General features: G+C 35.4%; 2 protein-coding genes and 1 long non-coding RNA gene across 3 annotated transcripts in view; 2 read left to right on the forward strand and 1 right to left on the reverse strand.

The window, feature by feature from the left end:
- Window positions 1-18,803, forward strand: part of LOC135722963 (uncharacterized) — a 50,464-nt gene that overhangs the window by 23,891 nt on the left and 7,770 nt on the right. The window lies entirely within an intron of this gene.
- LOC135723005 (uncharacterized) lies at window positions 4,571-7,581 on the reverse strand. Its single transcript, XR_010522728.2, has 5 exons — window positions 6,517-7,581; window positions 6,068-6,165; window positions 5,842-5,927; window positions 5,639-5,761; window positions 4,571-5,500 (listed from the first exon to the last, which is right to left on the reverse strand). It is a non-coding gene; the product is annotated as an uncharacterized lncRNA (long non-coding RNA).
- On the forward strand, window positions 9,514-11,684 carry LOC135720922 (SLAM family member 9-like). Its single transcript, XM_065243028.2, has 3 exons — window positions 9,514-9,826; window positions 10,493-10,805; window positions 10,871-11,684. Exons 1-3 carry the CDS (start codon window positions 9,532-9,534, stop codon window positions 10,977-10,979), a joined length of 717 nt encoding a protein of 238 aa, XP_065099100.2. The 5' UTR covers window positions 9,514-9,531; the 3' UTR covers window positions 10,980-11,684.

Here is an 18,803-nt window from a genome sequence, read left to right on the forward strand (position 1 = left end):
GTTAACTAAATGTTGTGTGTCTGCAGCTCTCTGGAGATCATTCTTGAGTTTCATCGTGTTTTATTAAGTCACAGCTCTTATTGTTATGTCCACAGACTGCTATGATGAACAGTGGACAGCCAGACATACCAGGGCCCCAAGCTTTATGGTAGGGTCCATCCCCAATTGCCATGGTTGAGAAAGGTTTGCTACACTGGGACTGGATGTTGGTGTGTTAACATAAATGTCTACTTCAATCCGATAAGGCTGTTGTGACAACTGCCAGTACCAAAACTGTATTGTGAAAATAGGATGTTTTTATTGGTCCACAGCATGAGTAAAGATTTAAAGTTGCTTTAATGTTTGTCCATGATTGCATCTGCATAAAAATAAATCTAAAAACAAACGGTGCTATATAGCAGCAAAAGTGGTTCTTTGATCGTAATCATAGAAGAACCGTTTTTAGTGCCATATAGCACCAGTGAAGCACCTGTTTAGAACCATATAGGGGCCATATAGCACCACATATGGTTCTACATAGCACTTTGGTTCTACACAGGTGCTTCACCGGTGCTATATGGCACTAAAAATGCTTCTTCTATGATTACGAGAAAATAACCACTTTTGGTGCTATTTAGCACCGTTTGTTTTTAGAGTGTATAAGGTTAAGTAGAGTCCTCAATGTATGTATCTTTACTATTTTAACGGTGATAAAATTGCCCTATTCAGATGGGATTAGTTTTACAAGGGAGACTCTGAGAAAATCGTGCGATCGAAAGAGGTCCTTTGTGTTTTTAATCCCGTCTGAATCGGCCATGACTGTGTTTTTCTCAGATGACCTCTGTAAGAATTCCAGAGCAATTTACTGTTTTTTCGCTGAACTCAGAGGTCATCTGAGAAATTTAATCGCGTCCGGATGCAAATGTCTGTGTTTGCCCGCAATATCTTTTAAAAAATGCTGATCTTGTCGTGTTTTGGCCAACATGATCTGCCTTAAGGTCTTACGAACGCACGTATATTTTCACATTCATTCAGATATGGATGTTTTTTTTTAATTCTGCGAAATAAAATAATTAGATCAAGACGAGCTGAATACTGTAAGATGGCCACTGTAATATCAGTAGGCTATAAGGTAAGAAACTCAACCTTATTTTGTTCAACTCTGGAATGGTAATGTTAATTAATAAAGAAAATAAATTGTTATTAATCATATTTCTTCATTTCTTTGGGCTTACTATAATCAGCCAGTTATATAAAACACGTCCCTTACAAAAATTAACCATGGTTTTACTACAGTTAAAACCAAAACTGTAGTAAAACCATGGTAACCCCAAAATAACCATGGTTTTGACAACCATGGTTTTCAAAAACCATAGTTAAACCATGGTTAGTGTAGTATCATGGTTTTGCTGATAGTAATCAATATACCAAAAAAACAATGGTTACTACTTTTACTTTTACCACATTAAAACCATGGGTAATTTTCATAAGGGTTTACCTACCCAATAAACAAAACCCTTTATTCATTACGATATTCTGTTCATTGCATGCCTGTTTTATCAAGGTGTACTGAATTTTGTTTGTTTACATTACCCCCCCCCCCATATTGTCTTTTATATGAGGAAGATTCCTTATGATTGCCTTTCTGGGCACATTTCCTTCATATTGTTTTATTAAGAAGACTGGTATGTAATTTGGTATCTGCTTTGCAGATCTGCCACTTTATTCTCGTTAAATAACGACTTTATTCTCATTAAATAAAGACTTTATCCTCAAAATTACATTTATTCTGACTTTTTTCGCGTTAAATAATGACTTTATTCTCGCATTTTTTAATCTCAAGATGGTTTTATTTTTATATTTTAGCTTGGCCCTATCCTCCATCGTGTGAAACAGACACTGGAATAGCATGAGAATTTTTAATCCCGTCCGAATCGATGATGAGTCAAACTTACTGTGAGTTCTCAAACTGTGTGTTGTTGTGTTCAGCCCTTGTTTGGCGTCCTGTCTGGAGTAAAAATGTACACATCAAATGAATTTAATTTTTTGTAGTATGTTTTGAAGAAAACATTTTTATTATTAGGCCTAAATCTGTGTCAAAGTTTTCTGTTTGTATACAAATTGATAAAAAAAATGAAAATTTATGTAAACATTTACCATGTTCATTTCATGTTGCACATTTTATTCAACACCCCATTTACTATCACAACATTAAATTGTGTCATCATATAAAACTCAAATTGTCCCTTAATGTTGTGACTTTTGGAGTCTTTTGAGGTCCAAACATCAGATGTGTGCGATTTTCCAGCAAATTAATCTCAGTTTCACGCTGATCTTAAACACGCTCATGTTCTCAGAAAGCACTTTTGCGGACATGATAGGAAACCACATATTACACACACACACACACACACACACATAAGTGCATAACACACACTTTCCATATAACCCAATCTCAAACTTTATCTCAAGCACCCAGCAAACAGAAAAACCATAAATATAGAGTAGATCAGTGGCCAGTTGCATAAACATAGCCGTGACACTAAGACTGCGTCTTAAGAATGATTCTGACTAACTAGCAATTAGTTAGGGCTAATCAGTGTTATTATTTGGATTTAAATTAGACCAATCTACCTTTCTATGTACCTTACTTAATAAAACAGTTATGATTAGTCTTGAAGAAAAAAAATCATGACTAACTTTTAAGACTAGTCTTAAAGTTTTATGCAACCAGGCACTGATCTTATCCAAACTAACAGCCCACATCAAGATTTCAGATGAAGCAGAAATGTTTTTAACTGCAATAATATTTAAAGTTACTAATAGTTATAATAATGTGGACTAAATGTTGTGTGTCTGCAGCTCTCGGGAGATCATTCTTAAGTTTCATCGTGTTGTGTTTTATTAAGTCACAGCTCTTATTGTTCTGTCCACAGACTGCTATGATGAACAGCGGACAGCCAGACATACCAGGGCCCCAAGCTTTATGGTAGGGTCCATCCCCAATTGCCATGGTTGAGAAAGGTTTGCTACACTGGGACTGGATGTTGGTGTGTTATGTCTACTTCAATCCGATAAGGCTGTTGTGACAACTGCCAGTACCAAAACTGTATTGTGAAAATAGGATGTTTTTATTGGTCCACAGCATTTCTCCTTATTAACAAACCCCTGTTACTCTCATCCTAAGGCATAAGCTCATGAACTCCTTAAGACTTCTTTAGAAACAGCATGGCCATGCAGCAGTTTTGGCTAAAACAAAAGACAAATCTTTTAATTTTTTTCACCAACAAAATGGACACAAATCCATCACAATAAACTCTCATTCAATACATTAAACCTCTGATAAAAGCAGCTTTATAACTTACAGTGAATGTTATTCAGAGATCTGATTCACACTTTATATTTAGCATTGATGTGGATTCAGACAGGACCACAGTTTATTTTCAACATACTAAAGACGATCATTACTTTAACTAGGACAACATGATATCTTTATCATTCACATACAGTTCAGTGTCTTTAAACAGTTTAAACTATTAAGTTTCAGACTTCAAGATAACTAAATGTATAAAAGTAAAGGGGGTCTGAATACTTCCTGAATGCTCTTTATAATGATGTGTGATGTGTTTCACGACTTTTAACAGTAGCATCCAGTTCCTTCCTGTTACTAAAATATATAAAGACAGGAGAAGTTTATTAGCAGAGTTTGAGATCACTTGTACTGAACACTGAACTTGTCAGGGTGTTTGTCATTTTAGTAAAACATTCATCCGATTTTAAGATTTTTAGGAGTTTGTCTTTCAGATTTCTGGACTGAAACCGCTGGAGAAAATGAGAACATTTCTGATCTGTTTGTTGGTGTGGCGTCTGACTGGTGAGTTATAAATGTGTTTAAATGACTTTAATTAGTTTACTTTTTGTGTTTCTATTTGGTGGATTTAGGAGACATTCAGTGCTTCTGTTTTTAATCTAAATTTCCCTTTATATAAAGACTTGTATTTTATGTTTTGTATTTTGCAGAGCGTCGTCGGGTGGCTCGCCAATACTTTTATAATATAAAAATGAAAAGTAATCTAAATTCAGAGGAATATCGTTTATTATAGGATCAGACCTTTATGTGCCACAAAACAATACAACACTGATAGGACCTCCATGACAAAGTGGCCTAACGTTGAGCTTTGATCAGACTTTGGGCGTCACACTTTTGTAAACACAAATACAATGCAAATGCGTTTAGGCTGATACAATAAACAAAATATTATTTTACATTTAGGCCTAACTTCTTAAAGGGGTTATATAATGAGATTTTTTAAGATGTAAAATAAATCTTTGGTGTCCCTAAAGTACACATGTGAAGTTTTAGCTCAAAATACCCCACAGATGATTTACTAAAGGGGTGGTTCAATGGTATTTCAAGCATTCTAACTTATTAACGCATTATAGAGTTGTTTCTTCATGATAAACATAGGCAAAGTGTCAGTTGGGCGTGTTACAGAGTATTCTGTGCTGAATGCACTTCGCCAGGGTTCGTACAAGTTTCGGAAAGTTTTTTTTCGATTACGGGTCCAGCTGACGTTTCAGGGGTTTCTACACAGCAAAATCACTGGTGTTAAAATAACACCCAGGGTGTCAAATTTAACACTGGAAAAGTGTGTATATGTGTCCACACTACACTGTGTTAATTTAGTCAAAAGTGTAGTGTTAATTTAACAACACTCATTATATGTTAATTTAACACTCAATATTGTTACATTTTACACTTTGTTCAACACTATTCATTGTTGTTTCCACACTACACTGGTGTTGGCACAGAAATACAGTGTTAAAAATTAACACTCCTAATTTAAAGTCAACACCGGTGTAATGTGAATTCAACAATGTTAAGTGTTAAAATACTGATAAATAGCCACTTTTGTTGCTAATGGGTTGTTTCTATAAAAGACAAATGACAAGAAATATTGCAAAACCTCTTTTTATTAAAGTATATCACATTTAATATTTACATTGATACACACAACACTTTGCATTTAATACTGCTTATTTAAATACCTCAGCTACAATTAGAATACAGAATACAGTATGGAATAATGAAAGTTATCTTATACCACAGCGCAGTGACATGAAAACCACTTATTATAAGGTCTTTAATAAATCAAATGAGAGTTTAAAAAAAATTAGCCACCCTACTCAAAACTTGAACATTAAAATACACTGCAATTACCTTACTGGCAGCCAGAAATGCTTATCCTTCACAATACTAAAGATTTTTCCATAACAAAACAGACATTTCAATTCAAAAGACGTTTCATTTTTCTTAAATACGTTCCAACCTGGTATTTAGTTCTGTAGTTGTTTTACTCATGATGTAGTGGAAGGCTGCATCAGTGGTCTTCATCATGGAGGGAATGGCTCTTTGGTCCAGAATGATGCAATAATTCTGGATGCAACTTCTGTTTCCAACGCAGTGCAGGCAGGGCTGTGCTGATTCATCCACCTCAAAGCATGGATTGATGCTCATCACCTAAGTGTTTTAAAAGAGTGTATTTGATGAATGTATTTGATGTGTATTTATGAACTTGTATGCATTTACATGGGGTGAACAATGCAAGCAAACTAACTGCTGAATAAATAACTAGAACAAAATACTTAAAAAACTTACATAGCACAATCAGTAGCTTCAGTTGCACATTGACCCTCTTTCTTCTTTCTTCCTTCTTCCTTTCACAAATGAAAGGCAAGAGGTGAATGAGCTAGGGAAGAGCTGCCACATAACTGTCCCGTCCTAGCAAAACAGAATTTAAACACCATGAGTATACAGTTAAACTTTAAAACCGTAAAAGTAGCAAACCCATGTACACTTACCATATTTAAACTCCTGTTGACCAGACAGAGGGTCATCCATATTGTTGTATGTTGGCTATTTTGCAATACATCACCTCAGCATATTTCTGCAGATTTTCAAAGACAAAAAGAGTCAAGAAAATACCAAAAAGGGTGCAGTTTTAACCGTTATTTGAATCAAAATCATCTCAGTATAATAAATCATGTTAGAGACAGTGTACAGTACAAATGTACTGTGTGTACTCACATAACTAATTGGTAAGCTCTTATCCTCCAAACTGGGTTAAGGAATAACAGTTCCAGAATTCATGGGTTTGCCGTATTCAAATATAGTCTGGTAGGGTCCTATCACAAAAAAATTGACAATAAAGATTCTGAAAACTCAACATTCTTTTTATATTAAAAACAGCACTCAAGACAATATATGAATCTTCATTTATACATTTTCAAAATAGTAATCAATTTGATTGCTATTTAATATGACATCAATAGCAAAACGATGTATGAGAAGATAATATATTTTTATTAAAGTTGGCAGCAGGTCATGTGAGTTTCTTTCCAGATTAATAATAATAATAATAATAATAATAATAATAATAATAATAATATGTACAAAACTACATATACTAAAAAGATTGGTTAACTGTTCAGTTATGTCAAATAAAATGATTTATATGTATAAATATATAAACTTACCTTCTGTAATGAATTTATATAAGTATTAGCAGTCGTTTCTCATTGGAAGTCATCCATGTCAGGTCTTCTTTAATAAACTGCCCTAAAAACAGCATCTCTTCTGAATGATTTGAAGCACTCAGTGTGAACTTTCACCAAACTAGCATCTATAATGACAGAAAAAAACAAATGTTCGCCATACACGTTTTACACTTTCGTGTGTATTTGCCATTTGCATCTGTCTGACTGACATCTAGCGCCACGAAAAGCTTACAACACACAATGCATCCAATCTGTGCATACAAATGATGATATATTGTAAGGTTTTGGTCAAATTAATTGTTGGTTTGGCGATATTTCCCCTGTTTGCATACATCTTAGAAAAACACATGACGATGCGGTTGCGGTTTTCTCCGTGTTTTTCAGTAATTTGAATAATTAACCGATATCCGTGCACTCACGTGCATGTAAACGACCTCGTTAACTCACGGTATCTAGCCTATATGATTACCTTATAACGAGCATCATATGGTGAATAAACGAGCTTTCATTTAACTTAATTTCATACCTTCAATTTGTAGTGCATGTCGCGTTTTATCATGGTTCAACTCTTTCGTTCATATCTCCTGTTAATATTATCCTTCTTGGTTTTAAACTTTTAGCTAGCAGTTTAACTTTATACTAAACTAACAAGGGAACAACGTAACACAAGGTAGCTCTGATTAAACTGAACCAAATAACGAACAAAGGGGAAATAAAATGGGAAAAATATCTTATTTAGGTTTTTTGGCATATGGCTGCGTAGAGTCAGACAGAGAAATAACAGTTTAATTTAGCTAAACCATGTGAATATTATGAGACTGATTTACCTGATCTCTTCAGTCCTCCTGTGAAAGAAAATGGCGGTAAAATCCCTGACAGGATATGTTTAGTGGAGGCGTGGCCTGATTTACACCGCTCAGAGTGAAATCTGATAACACCCTTGTTTAACACTGACACTGTCGTGAATATAACACTGGCCAAGCAATGGCAGTGTTATTTTATTACCAGATAGTGTTAAAACAGCATCAACACTGTGTATTTAACACCATCCCTGAAAATTTAACACTGGTGATTTTGCTGTGTATACGTATCACTTCTTTTTATTTTGAGTCATGAGTTGCATGTGGTAAGTAAGACTTATGTTGGAAATAGGCGCGTGCATATTATATAAATGACACGAACATGTAGTGAATCATAAGTTAAACAGTGTTGTATAAAGTGTTGCATGACTCGTACTCGCTCCACCTGCGGTAGTAACTCCTCCTTCTTCATGTTTTTTGTAAGTTATCATAAGATTCGATAAAGCTAATCTTTCTTTTATAAATCTGATTAAACGTAAGACTCTTCGGAGATATAAAGGATGTAATACTACTCTGTAGGTACTCCAGATTAACATCGGAAATGCAGAAACGGCGTGTGTTACGTGAGCTTTAAAATTTACACTTTGTAGGTTTGAGCAAATGTGCCGTTTTTGGGTGTGTCATTCAAAATGCAAATGAGTTGATGAAATGCAAACACTGATCACAATGATGGTGGTTTGTTGAAATTGAAACTCAATTGTGCTGTCAATTATTCTCTCTCTCTCTCTCTCTCTCTCTCTCTCTCTCTCTCTCTCTCTCTCTCTCTCTCTCTCTCTCTCTCTCTCTCTCTCTCTCTGCACTAAATGGCAGTGCTGTGGTTGGGTAGTGCAGATTAAGGGGCGGTATTACTGTAATTAGCCTTGCTACCTACCTCACAAAACAGGCGAAATCTGAACGACCTAATTGGGAGCCATGGAAAAAGTCAGATTTTCAAACTATGACCCCTTTAAATCAGTTTCTGTTTAGAGGGGTTAAGAACGTATTCTACTGTATGTAGCAAGTTTATTACATTTATTTAAATATATTTGGTCAATGTCCATGTTATAAACAAAAGTTATTATTCTAAAAAAAATTCTGGCTGGGGGGCCAATGTCTGTTTAGAAGTGGCCGTGGCCCCCCTTGGGAGCGCCACTGAAAATTAACAAAAAAACACCATAAAGATGCAGATGTTGGTTATAACGCATTTGGCATCTGCTGTTTCAGACCATCTTCAATCTTTGTCTCTGTTTGTGTGTGCAGGTGTGTTTGGTTTTACTTTTCCAGGGAAGCCAATGTCATTGATGGAAGGAGATTCTGTTACTCTACACGCTGATATTACTGACCTACGGAGAGATGAAGTGATAAAGTGGTGGTTTGAAGGGCAAGGGTCTCGCACACTCATTGCAATCAATAAAGCAGCAAATAAGATCTCAATAAATCCTGATGATCTTGGTGGGGGATTCAGAGACAGACTGCAGATAAATGATCAGACTGGAGATCTTACCATCACAAACATCACAACACAACATGCTGGACTTTATCATATAAGCAGAGGGTCTTTTGGAATAAACATAGTTTCTTCATTCTATATTAAAGTCTATGGTGAGTAAAGATTTAAAGTTGATTTGTATTTTAACCTTCATTCAGTCGTGTTATGGTTTCAGAGGTTTAAGACCCTCATATGTGGTCAGATTTGATTACGGTCACTTCTTGTTGTATGTCGAGTTGTTAAACAGATTTATTACACAGCACTCAAAAATGCTTGTTTCTGATTGGCTATTCACGACATTTGCAGGTATGTTATTCTGAAATAACAACTGCTTAAAACTTTATAACACGGTAACCTGGATGCTTCATTTTACCAGGTACAGTTTAATATTACACAAAAATGAAATATAATATTTATTTAAATAACATATATGACATTGTATTTAGAAATTATTAAAATCAAATAGTGTGTTCAGGATATTTGAACGTCTTAAAACCGAAAGTAAACGGGTTTTCCCGTTTTTTATTTTTTTTTTGATCTGAATAATATTAACCAAAAACACCATAAAGATGCAGTTGTTGGCTATAATACATTTGTGTTTAGACAATCGTCAATCTTTGTCTCTGTTTGTATGCAGGTGCTCATGAAGTGAAGTCAGTGTCAGTGATGGAGGGAGATTCTGTTACTCTACACACTGATATTAATGAAATACAGAGACATGAAGTGTTACGGTGGAGGTTTGGACCTCAATATACTTTTATTGCTGGAATCTATAGATTGCCTTTTAATAAAATTTCAATAAGTGCTGATGTTCTTGATGGGAGATTCAGAGACAGACTGCAGGTGAATAATCAGACTGGAGATCTCACCATCACAAACATCACAACTCAACACACTGGACTTTATCAAATGATTATCAACTATGTACAGGATTCATCCAGATTCTATATTAAAGTCTATGGTGAGTAAAGATTTAAAGTTGATTATTATTTTACCTTCATTTCAGTCATAATGTGGCTTCAGAGGTTAAAGCCTCTCACATGTGGTCAGATTTAATTATGGTCACTTCTAATTTGTGATGCTGTTTTCCTTTACACGTTTATTCCTCTTAAAGCAGCTGTGAAGCTCCTTGTTGGATGTCGGGTTGTTAAATTGACATAACCGCATCTGTTCAGACCAGCGTTCATAAGCTCATAATACCTAAAAAAACCTAAATACCTAAGAAGGAAACAGAAAAGAAAAGTGTTGGTGTGAAATAGGCATAAAGCAATTGAGGAGGGATGATGGCATTGAATTACACACAAAGTAAACACAGAGGAGAAATTAAGACTTTAAAAAGAGATAGACAAATAAAACCAACTATAGGAAACAAAATTTAACCAAAAAACAGACAAGAGACTTAAAAAAAGAAAGTAAACGATATACTGGTGGTCACATTAATACTCTAATTTTATTTGGTGTTTTTACAGAAATCATAATAAATTCTCATTCAATACATTAAACCTCTGATAAAAGCAGCTCTATAACTTACTGTTAATGTTATTCAGAGATCTGATTCACACTCAAACTTCACTTCAGATTTCATTTCTTAATCCTTTCATATTTTTATTCTCTCATGTTTTTACAGCTCCTCTGCCTGTTCCTGTCATCACCAGTAACTCTTCACAATGTTCTTCTTCATCATCATCAAGCTCAAATTGTTCATTATTGTGTTCAGTGATGAATGTGAGAGATGTGAGTCTGTCCTGGTACAAAGGAAACAGTTTATTGTCCAGCATCAGTGTGTCTGATCTCAACATCAGACTCTCTCTACATCTGGAGGTTGAATATCAGGATACAAACACATACAGCTGTGTGGTGAACAATCCTCTCATAAATCAAACTCAACATCTCAACATCGCTCATCTCTGTCAGACATGTTCAGGTGAGTCACAGGTGATGTTTGTGTTTATTCATTCACTTCATCTCTGTTTCATTTTGTTTTTCTTTCTTCAGATTGTGTCAGCTGTTGTGATACTACTGAAGTTGTGATACGATTGGCCGTCTCAGCTCTGGTGGGCGTGGCTGCTGTAGCTGTTTTGATTTATGACATCAGATCCAGCAGAACTGAATAGTAGAGAAGATCATAGACATAAGCAAACACAAAACTTCATCTATATGTAGAGATTCACAGCTTACAACTTTGGGTTCCTGCCTGTTGTGATTTTTTTCCTTTATTTTTTGTGGGTGAGAGGCGATCAGGGGAGGAAGGTTTTAAAAGCTTTATCCATAATCCTGCAACATCATTATGCTTTTCTACATATACAATTTGTTTTAATCTTTCTATTTTTCCTCACCACTGGAGAAATGTTTCACAGATTTCTGTTCTGTTTGTTCATTCATGTGGTGTCTGATTGGTGAGTTATAAATGTGTTTTTATTGCTTCAATTCTTTCAAAGTAATTTTATTAATATTATGGGATGCAGGTCTGTGCTTCTGTTTGGTGCATTTGGAAGAGATTCGGCAATTCTGTTTACTATATTTGTCTAGATGTCTTTCTGAAGCTAAAACAACATTTTACATTTATACAACTTAAACATCTTTTATAGCCTAAAGTATTAAATGACTTTATTTTCACTACTCATTTATTTTTCTTCATTGTTTGTGGGGTATAGAGGACTTGAACATCTTCAAACACATTTAATGTAATGATCTGTCATTCATTATTGATCTGTCAATTCTGTTTGTTGTGTTGATGATGTTTCCCTCTAGTGTCTGAATATCAAAACATTCAGCTTCTAACAGATCACAAGTACAGAATATATACTGTATGTACTTACATATAGATTTAAAACAATGCTTTTGATATTCTTTAATAATTTTGCGTTGTGAAATATTAGAAAATCTATAATAAAATACAATCTAAACCTTTAATCTAAGTCTCTATTTATGTATTAATTTGACTGATTCTACACTGCAAAATCCCAGGAGTTAAATTAACACTGCTCAGTGTTTATATAGGTCCACTCTCCAGAGTGTTAAAAAACTAACACCGGAGAGAGTTAAAATCTGCAATCTGTGACTTTATTCTCTCTATCACCATCTCTGTTTGAAACCTAAAATTGCATTTTAGATCTTACTTGTAGAGTTATTTTCTTAATTTAGGATTAGATGTTGGCTGTTTCATTTAAAGTCACCATTATTGTGATCAGTGGTTGTTTTAATTGGACTCTTGAGTAGTATTCTTACTGTAGTATGAGATCCAGCCATTTCATAGCAGTTTTTCATTCTGAACCAACACTGAATTAAACACTGACACTTACATATTAACTGCTTGACAATTTAGACACTTAAACATCAAGAGTCAGAGTATGAATCACAATGATGGTGACAATAAAATGAAAAGCTTCATGCTGCAATGCATGCTGGGTATCAATAAATTACAAATCTCATCCAGAACTCCCAGAATGCACTGCGGCATGAATAAATAATGAACTTTTTTACCATTTTCTTTATCACCATTGTTGAGATTCATACTCTGATTCTTGATGTCTGTTTATCTACATTGTGCAGGGGTTAATGCTTTATGTGCACCCTATCAAAATCCTTCAGAATAATTAACTGCTATGAGAGTTCTGGACCTTAAAGGTGCTCTAAGCGAATTGAAGCGTTTTAGACCATAAAACATTTTTTGTTACATACCGGAAACATCTCCTCACTATCTGCTTGCTGCCTGTCCGCTGATCAAACTGTAAAAAAACCGCGATCTCTGTAGTCAGCCCAGGCTTCACAAACGGCAATATCAACAAATGGCCAAACCTACAAACAGAAACCATAACAAAGTGTTCCAGCCAATAAACGACAAGAAGGATTTGGGGGTGGGGGTTGGGCGCGTTCATGAAAGCACGGAAGGGAGGGGGAGGGGGAGGAGTTAGCTACGCTCTGTCTGTTTGAAAACAGTTCAAACATCAACAGGAAGTGACGTCGCACATTATTCGCTTAGAGCGCCTTTAAACTGTAGTATTTCATTTTTAACAGAAAAAGATGCTTTTGATGAGTGAGGATAAACTGTATTATTAAATCTGTTCATTTAAATTTTTATATTTAACAGCGTACATTAACTATCAATATTCATTTACACAATTGTTTTTTCTTTGCTATAGCAATGTGAAACACAGTCAGAAAAAACTAACAAGCTAACAGTCACGAGTAACTAAAACAACCACTGATCACAATAATGGTGACTTTAAATTAAACAGCCAACATCTAATCCTAGGATAAGAAAATAACTCTACAAGTAAGATCTAAAATGCAATTTTAGGTTTCAAACAGAGATGGTGATAGAGAGGAGAAAGTCACAGATTGCAGATTTTAACTCTCTTCGGTGTTACTTTTTTTAACACTCTAGAGATGGACCTATATAAACACTGAGCAGTGTTAATTTAACTCCCGGGATTTTGCAGTGCACCTGGCAACCCAGTATCACAAAATTACGTACCTATAGTCACATAATTTGTGAGTGTTTTCCATGACACTGAACCCTAAACCGAAGCATCAATGGTTTGAAAATAGGACAAAACAGTTGAGTAACAAATACGTGACAGTGACACGTAAACAGAAATGCTTGACATGTTCCCGCAAAAAAGGCGTAAAAGCGCGTCAGTGTCACGAAAAAAAGACGTGATGGGTTACACTTGGAGTTGGGGTTAAAGTTGGGGTTTGGATGTCTAAAAATGTAACAGAAAGTGATTTTAACCCCAAGCGACAATTGTAAGAATATAGGAAAAACAATGAGAAAACAACACATCAAATGAAACGAAAAAGAAAGTTTTGCCACGGACAAGAAAACCTAGAAATTCTTGCGAGTGACACGAAAAAGACATTCATGCTCAAGGCATGAAAAAAGCTGAATTTTGTGCCATGAACACATAAATTAATCTAATTTTTTGTGACTATAACATGACTTTCTTTGAGATCAGTCTTAAGATTTAAACATTTTAGCCTACTTCACAAATAAAATTGTTTATTGTTATCAACACTTTTCATTTGTTTTCCCAGCTTTCCTTTATACTTCATTCCTCTAAACACAGCTGTGATAAACTCCTCGTGTGCCGGGTTGTTAAACATCACATCTGTTCGGACAAGATGACACTGATGTCATTCATGAGATAATAATAACACAACACTTATCTGACAAATTAACAACTTGAGCTTGATATTTTTTCACAGTCCACAATGGCACTTTGTACGTTTATAGTTTTAGCAAAAAAATAACTTTAAGTTCCTCCTAAAATAATAATAGAAACAGAGAAAAGCTATTAGTGTAAAAGAGCAGTTAAGGAGAGATGAAAAAGAGATGGAGGGAGAGATCAGACTTAAAAAAGACAAACAAGAAGGTGACAGACAAATAAAATACAGACAATGGAAATCACAACTGAGCCAAAAAGCCAGAAGAGAAGAGAGACAAAGTCTATAAAAAGCTTCACGAAAGTAAATGAAAAAGAGATACAGATGGTCATCATCTCTGAGGAACTCTTCCAATATTAGCAATGATACTTTTAAACAAATAATTATGTAATAAATATTTAATCATTGATGCTCAAACACACTTACAGACATCATAATAAACTCTCATTCAATACATTAAACCTCTGATAAAATCAGCTTTATAATTTACTGTTAAGGTTATTCAAAGATCTGATTCACACTTTTTATTTAGCATTGATGTGGATTCAGACAGGACCACAGTTTATTTTCAACATACTAAAGACAATCATTACTTTAACTAGGACAACATGATCTTTATCATTCACATACACTTCAGTTTGTTTGAACTTTTATTTCATCTCTTTGTCTCAGTGCTGCAGTAAAAAAATAACTAAATTAATAAAAGTAAAGAGAGTCTGATTATTTTCTGAATGCTCTGTATAATGATGTGTGATGTGTTTCATGACTTTTAACAGTAGCATCCTCCTTCCTGTTACTAAAATACATAAAGAAGTTTATTAACAGAGTTTCAGATCACTTCACTGCAGAAGAACTTGTCAGTGTGTTTGTCATTTTAGTAAACGATTTATCTGATTTTAAGAGTTTTAGGAGTTCATCGTTTCAGATTTTTGGACTGAAATTGCTGGAGAAAATGAGAACATTTCTGATCTGTTTGTCGATGTGGCGTCTGACTGGTGAGTTATAAATGTGTTTAAATGACTTTAATTTGTTTACTTTTTGTGTGTCTTACAACATCTGCATTTACTGCAAGCTAAGCTGTATTATCAGCCTTCTATTTGCTGAATTTAGGACACATTCAGTGCTTCTGTTTTTTCTTTATATAAAGACTTGGATTTGATGTTTTATTTGGCTGAGCAGTCATTGGTTGGCTCGCCAATACTTCTATAATAAAGAAAAGTAATCTAAAGTCAGAGGAATATCGTTTTTTAAAGACATTTGTTAATAAAGATCTTAAGATCAGACCTTTATGTGCCACAAACAATACAACGCTGATAGGACCTCCATGACAAAGTGAACTAATGTTGAGCTTTGATCAGACTTTGAGCGTCACACTTTTGTAAACACAAATGCAATGCAAATGCGTTTAGGCTATATTTGATACAATAAAGACTCTAAAATATTATTATAAATTAATTTATCATGAATTCTGTGCAATTAAACCTAAAAAATAAGGCTACAAACCAACTTTCTATCATTTAATGTGTTTTGTTTAATTAAAAGTTGAGTTTTAGAACAGTAAATTTTCTTTGGGGGGGGGCGCGAAGGAATGCGCTGTACACAAGGGGGCACACGTTAAAAAAGTTTGAGTACACATGTGAAGTTTTAGCTCAAAATACCCCACAGATGATTTACTATAACATGTAAAAGGGGGGTTCAATGGTATTTCAAGCATTCTGACTTATTAACACAGTTATAGAGTTGTTTCCTCATGCTAAACGTAGGCAAAGTGTCAAAAAAGCAGTTGGGCATGTTACAGAGTATTTCTGTGCCGAATGCACTTCCCCAGGGTTTGTACAAGTTTCGGAAAGGTTTTTTTTCGATTAAGGGCCTAGATGACGTTTCAGGGATTTCTATACATATCACTTCTTTATATTGACACTTCCCCCAGAAAACCCCGCCCACCCGTCAATCAGCGGGAGACGCTTGCAGACATCATATCACGTGAAACAGCTTTGTTTAATTTCAAAACTCAACGATGACATGACAGAAGAAGTGCATTTTTGGATGTAAGGAGAAGAAAGCCAGCCTGTTTCAGACAATCTTTAATTTTGTCTCTGTTTGTTCCTGCAGGTGTGTTTGGTGCTACTTATCCAGGGAAGCCAATGTCAGTGATGAAGGGAGATTCTGTTACTCTAGACGCTGGTATTACTGAACTACGGAGAGATGAAGTGATAGAGTGGAGTTTTGAACTGCGAGGGTCTCGCACACTCATTGCAATCAATAAAGCAGCAAATAAGATCTCAATAAATCCTGATGTTCTTGGTGGGGGATTTAGAGACAGACTGCAGATAAATGATCAGACTGGAGATCTCACCATCACAAACATCACAACTCAACACGCTGGACTTTATCAAGTAAACAAAGGGACCTCATCCAGATTCTATATTAAAGTCTATGGTGAGTAAAGATTTAAAGTTGATTTGTATTTTAACCTTCATTCAGTCGTGTTGTGGTTTCAGAGGCTTAAAGCCCTCATGAGGTCAGATTTGATTATGGATAGGGCTGAAACGATTAATCGAGTTACTCGATTTACTCGATTAAAAAAATTCCTCGAGGCAAATATTCTGCCTCGAAGCCTCGTTAAATTCCTATGACGCGCACTACACGCGCCGATATCTGATTCACATGGACTGTTGTTCAATGATCAGGAAGCACATCATAGCGCGTGGTACATTTTGAATTTAGTTGGCGCGATGGTTGAGCGAATATGTCCATAAACGGCAGAGAGAGACTGTCTAAAGTTTTGGATCATTACATTATCATTACATTAAGCATCTGAACTGAAAACATACACTGTTGTTTCACCAAGCGTTGATGAAACAAGGTAACCTAGCTTCCGCTGATTTTAATCCCATACTGTATTTGTAGCGATGTCGTTATGCGGTTTGACTAGATATGATGTTTAGCTTTGATGTTTTTAAGTAGTAAACGTATTCACGTTCAATTGCAGGACAGTATAGATTAAAAAAGAACCCCTTGGCTTCACACACACGCATGCACTTTACAGGTGTGTGTACCAAAAAAACGGCACCACAGTGCAATCATATATGGGCAACTTGTAATCTGACATATTTTGTTCAATAATAATAATCTTTGTCTTATTGGAGTTTAGCATAAGGAAGTTATTCTCTCTCACGCGAGTCAGACCGATCGCGCAATGCATCACATATGCTTAAACGTTTATGTAGCCACGCAACAATAATTTCAGCATGCATTCACTGTATACAGCGGGACGTGATGTTGTGATTTTTCGAACAGATTCTTAACCTAAAATGCACCGCAATGCAAGTGATGCAAACCAAATGCAGCGTTCTATTGAAAATGAATGTATGTATTTCTGCGAAATGCAATGAAGCAACTGAACGTCTGGTGTCACTCTTCCTCACGCACAGCGCGCATTCACACAGGTTGTTACCAAATAGGCTCACCCCAGAAATGATATATTATATGTTAAAAGCCTAATGGTAAATGCTGCAGGTGTACATAAATGTACAAATGTACATAAACCAGATATTTACTTTGATGTCAGGGCTAGATTACAGCCTCAAACCTGTTGTGCATATTAATAAATTAAAGTGTTTAATTGTTGGCACTGGCACTTATAAACACTAAATGGGTAAAAATTTAAATAAATAGGCTTATTTCTTGGAGCCAAATACCTCTGTTTTTTTTTTTTAAATAAAAGCCAAATGCTTGAACATTTTACAGCCAAGTCATTTTCGTTATGCATTATTTGTTTTGGTTGTTTAAAAACACACAAAAAATGTATCCGATTACTCGATTAATCGATTGATTCAGTGCTAGATTAATCGATTACAAAAATAATCGATAGCTGCAGCCCTAATTATGGTCACTTCTTGTTGCATGTCGGTTTGTTAAACAGACTTATTACATAGCACTCAAAAATGCTTGTTTCTGATTGGCCATTCACAACATTTGCAGGTATGTTATTCTAAATTATAAAACGGCTCTTTCTGGTTCTTCATTCTGAAACGCGTTCTAAGCCATGATAAAATACCCCGGTAACCCCACGGTTTAGACCGCTTTATAGAAGTATCACTGCGCCAATGTTGCTTCATGCTGATTTATGAAAATAAACACCACAGTCTTTAATCATTTTTTAATTGTTCTACATTTGCACAATTATGGCGATATCCAGATAAATGTCAATAAATATCATTGTGTCATTTCGTCAATAAAGACAAAACATTCTCTGAGTTGTATTTGTCTTGAAATTGATATTTCCGCTATTATCCACTAGATGGCAATCTTACCCAACTTTAACACTGACGCATTCACTCGACACAACAGCGTTTTAAATCAATATTTAATGTTCTTATGAGGTAAATAGCGGTGTAATATGCAGAATAATGTATAGGCAGATGGTTGTTATTGTGAAAAAAAGCCCCTTCACACGTCAGGTTTTATTCACACTTTCTGTGCTTATTTCTGCGATAATGTCACAGGTGGGAGCGGACCACCCCTATCGTGAGTCTCGCTCCTCCCTCAGTTTCCACCCCGAGGAGGTCCCAAAGCACCCCAATGACAAGACAGACGGGAAGTATAAAATTGAACAAATTTGATTAAATATTAAAAGAAGGGGAGGGAAAAAGGGAAAATCTAAAAGTGACTTCTGGTTCCAGATGGGGGCTCAGGGACTGGCGTGGATGCCCGCACTCGTCCTCCTGGACTCACGGGAGCGTGGAGGGAAATGCCTCTTTGTAGGCCTC

This window comes from Paramisgurnus dabryanus, chromosome 24 (genome assembly GCF_030506205.2).
Source record: "Paramisgurnus dabryanus chromosome 24, PD_genome_1.1, whole genome shotgun sequence".
Classification (NCBI taxonomy): Eukaryota; Metazoa; Chordata; class Actinopteri; order Cypriniformes; family Cobitidae; genus Paramisgurnus; species Paramisgurnus dabryanus.